The sequence below is a fragment of the Eptatretus burgeri genome, chromosome 3 (genome assembly GCF_056783735.1).
Source record: "Eptatretus burgeri isolate ZD-2024b chromosome 3, Ebu_testis_v1, whole genome shotgun sequence".
Taxonomy (NCBI): domain Eukaryota; kingdom Metazoa; phylum Chordata; class Myxini; order Myxiniformes; family Myxinidae; genus Eptatretus; species Eptatretus burgeri.
The window spans coordinates 140,530,675-140,534,758 of NC_140963.1; the positions used below are offsets into that span (position 1 = coordinate 140,530,675).

At 42.5% G+C, this 4,084-nt stretch overlaps 1 protein-coding gene across 1 annotated transcript; it reads right to left on the bottom strand.

The window, feature by feature from the left end:
• Positions 1-703: 703 nt before the first annotated feature.
• On the bottom strand, positions 704-1,475 carry LOC147031145 (alpha-crystallin B chain-like). The gene is made up of 3 exons (XM_085872213.1): positions 1,432-1,475; positions 1,228-1,345; positions 704-856 (listed from the first exon to the last, which is right to left on the bottom strand). The coding sequence occupies exons 1-3, from the start codon at positions 1,473-1,475 to the stop codon at positions 704-706; spliced, it is 315 nt and encodes a 104-aa protein (XP_085728339.1).
• Positions 1,476-4,084: the final 2,609 nt, after the last annotated feature.

Genomic DNA, 4,084 nt, shown 5'->3' on the forward strand with positions numbered 1-4,084 from the left:
CAATTCTTATTCGATTTGCATGAAACCAGCATCAAACGAGATTACCTTCTCTTGTTGAAGCGTTGTATTCACCGAGCTTGCGAGTGAAGACTCACCAAAACGACATGAGTTGATTGTTGTTTAGTCCGTAGCCCCCGAAAGTCGGGGGGGGGGGTCATGACATTATAGATATGTGGTTTGTGTCATAAGACCATTCATATGAAACCAGTTCCCCACACTCATACCAAGAACAAAAAAAGTAGTGGCGGCGAAGGAATGCGCTCTATGAGTGCCCGTTCTAGTGTTGTAAGTTTGATTGACGGGGAGTATGTAAGTGGTAATTTGCGAGCATGTATGTCTCGCAGAGTTTCCTCCCATATGTCACATCGTGCTTGAGACTGGCACAGCTTCCATCCATACATCACATCTGGCATGTTCAGAAAGCTGCTTCCATTTCGACTTTGGGTGCGTGGACTTGATCACCATCAGCAAACGGGAGATTTAATCGTTGTATGCTGATGTGAGATGCCAACGGATTAATCAGCATTCTCATTTTGCTCTGTACCCTGGTCAGACAATAAGTTCTTTCAGCAATACTGAGATGCTTTACGATTACTCACGTCGTTGGTGTTACTAAACAAATATGGTTGTGTCTTAATGACTTGCATATTGGAATGCAGCAAGCATCAACCGTCATCCTGTTTCTTGCTTAATTCTTCCCGCGTCACAGTACCGGACACATTGCGGTGAAAAGATCTTCATTCTTCCGTGGCACCGAAACGCAAAGAATTCCATCTCCAGAAAGCGAGGCCTTTGCGCCCTTTCCAGGGAGTGAGTATCGATGGAAGAAGGACCGAGACACGAAGGCCTGCTTACTCTGGCAGGAAGGGAAGAACGAAGGGTCAAAATGCACTCGACACATTGCATCGCTGATTCAATAAAGAAAAATAAAGCAATACAGTACAAGAGAAACATTATTTTACCAGATAGTAAGGAAAATTTTAGTCCCACGCTCATATTTTGAGGCAACCAATGAGACCACCTCAAGGGCAAAAACTGTTTTTGCAGGCAATACTAAATGTCAGATTTTTTTCCTTCACGAACCTATCGGATCATTCTCAGGGCATTCTTCATGTCCTGAGGCCGAAAAAGGGGGACAAATGATTGATAATGGGATGTGTTCAACCAGCTCTGGGACAATGAACAAGAAAGTTAGGGAAGAATGGAACAAAGAACGAGACAACAAACCAGCCATTTCTCATCCTTTCCAATGATCTCCAACAGGTCATCATGGACCAGTATGGTGAGCTCGTTGGATCCAAAGTACTGAACATCCACTTGCAATATGAAACCGTCATCTCTATGTCTGCAAAAAACATGTACATGTACATTTGGGAAAGAGACGCGTCTTCAATAACATTCAAAATTACCGTTTCATAATTCATCGTTCACCTTCCTTTCTTATCGGCGGAATTGACCGCTTCGAGCTCTTCCATGAGCCTCGACTTCGCCTATACATAAAATTCATCAAGACAGATAGATTTATATGCCAAAAGATGTACCAGGAACCTTGATGAAACCATATCTCTATCTATCTCTATCTCTATCTCTATCTCTATCTCTATCTCTATCTCTATCTCTATCTCTATCTCTATCTCTATCTCTATCTCTCTCTCTCTCTCTCTCTCTCTCTCTTCTTCCTCTCTCTCTCTCCTTCCTCTCTCTCTCTCTCCTTCCTCTCTCTCTCCTTCCTCTCTCTCTCTCTACAAATTATTTTTTAAGTTACGGATTCCATCATTTTAAACTCCAGAATTCAAGTCCGGAAAAGAAAATGTTTAGTTGCCATTCAAATCGATGGTTTTTTAATCAACTATATATTACATTTTAAAATTATACTTGAAAAATAAATTCTTATTCCCAACCAGCAGACAATCTGTTCTTTGATCCACCTCTTCCTCCCTCCATAATCCCTCCACATTCTGGCAGACTCTCAATCTGAGGTTTCTATCCTAACTTATTCAAAGATTTATTTATCAAGAGGTTCCTCATCTCATCACGTCCCTTTGTAGTTCCTCATACCTAAGCAGGATGTGCATAGTCCCGCTTCCCGCCTTCTCCACAATTTACCCTCTCCCTTTGACCCCCTTGATTTGCAATAAGCTCTTCTTTCTTTCAGTTTATCACTCGCTGTGTGATCCCACACTGCAAGACTCATTCTTTACTGACATCAACTATCAAATCATTCTCTCTCTTTCTCTTTATTTCTCCCTGTTTTGTGGAGATTTTCAATGCCACCTTGCCACTTTAATGGGTGATGGGAATTCCACGAACAGCCATAATTCCTTCTGACAAAGCCTTTGAAGAAGAAATCCAAGCACAAACTTCCCAACCAACATTTATCCAAAAAATATGAGCTTTGTGTGTTTAACAAATGAAAACAAGGAAGTAATGCTCACGTACGACCTAATGATCCCATCAAGCGTGAACATAAGAAAACAAAGCATTGCGACCGGATATAGTAGCGAGAAAATAAGGCATGAGAAGAAAAGACAGCAAAAAGAAGAAGGCATTGCTAATTGGGATGTCAGTACCTGGCGATTTTGGCCAAAACGACGCAAAAATTCAAAAAATGACCAAAGACCAAGACTTCAAAAATGAAGTGAAAAGATCCTGGAAGCTGAAGAATGCCAAAATTGTACCAGTGAGAGTTGGAGCAACTGGAATGAGGAAAAAGAACCTCACAGAGATCTTAAAAACCATGCCTGGGAAGATAACTGCAAACGAACTGCAGTTGGAAGCTGTCCGGGGCTCAGTGACAATCTCAAAAAAAGCCCTCAGAACAAAACATTGAGAAAAAAAACTTCACAAATTGGTCGCTGAATCGTGATCCCTTACTGAAACAGAGGTGAGTACTTCGAGACCTGGGAGGACTCTGTTCCACCTTCTGAAACCTGCATATGGAGATAACAACCGAGACATGCACGTGCGCACGCACGCACGCATGCACGCACGCACGCACGCACGCACACACACTGTTGAAGTGAAAAAAATGTATGACAATAACAGATCACCACTCCCAAGCAAAGAGAGATACAACCGGCCAGCATATCCTGTCCGTATTTAACCTCTAAAAACGACTGAACGGCAGCATAATGTGCTACAGCACAAAGGGGGATGTGAATGAATACACAACCACCAAGATGAACAAGCCTTTGTCATGCTGAGAATAGATGTAAACAAAAGAACGTGAGATAAATCAATGAAGAATGATCAAGAATGACCAAGAAAAGTCCAGGTGCCTGTTGTTCAACTGTGATGGCAGGGCCTGTGCTCCATGGTAGGACAACGCATGCATTTAAAAATAAAACAAAGGTCAGGTTATCAAACACCAAGAATTACAAGATGTAATGATCAAAGTTTTAACCTTGCATCATAATCACACCATCAGGCATGAAATTCTGCAACATCAGATAATTTAAAGGCTTCCTCCAGAGCAGGGCAACCTGGACATTGGATATATCTAAACATGCGATAACTCCTTCATTGCCATAACATCTTTGGCAAAGAGGGAAAAATATTTGTTTTTCAAAAGTGTTAACGAACGGCTTTTGGGGTCTGTGGAGTTCCATTCATTTGCCGATTGACTGCGATTTTACGTAAAGTACAATCAATCACAATCGCACAATTCTCATTTCCTCTGAGATTTCACCCTCATCAAATGACACCGCCTCCGTCTCGACAGCTCCCACCTCGTTCATTGCCGCGTCGAGCCAGCCCAGCAGGCGAGGGAATGAAAGGAAAGTCCGAATACGGAGGCAGAGGGAATCCAAAGACCGCATCACCCACCAGCTGGTTGGAGAGTCGGTTCGAGAATAGGATCGGAACGTAGGGACAATAAAAAGGCAACGAGCGATGCACGTTAACCTCTATGGATAAGAGTCAACGAATGTCTGTCTGTCTGTATGTCTGTGTCTGTCTCTCCATTTTATCTTTTAAATTGTGAGGGAAAGCGAGGGTATGAAAGATGGGCCCTTTCACAAGTCATTTACATCCCTTTCATCAATGTTCACTCATTGATGCAAGCATCACTCATGCTGACACCCAC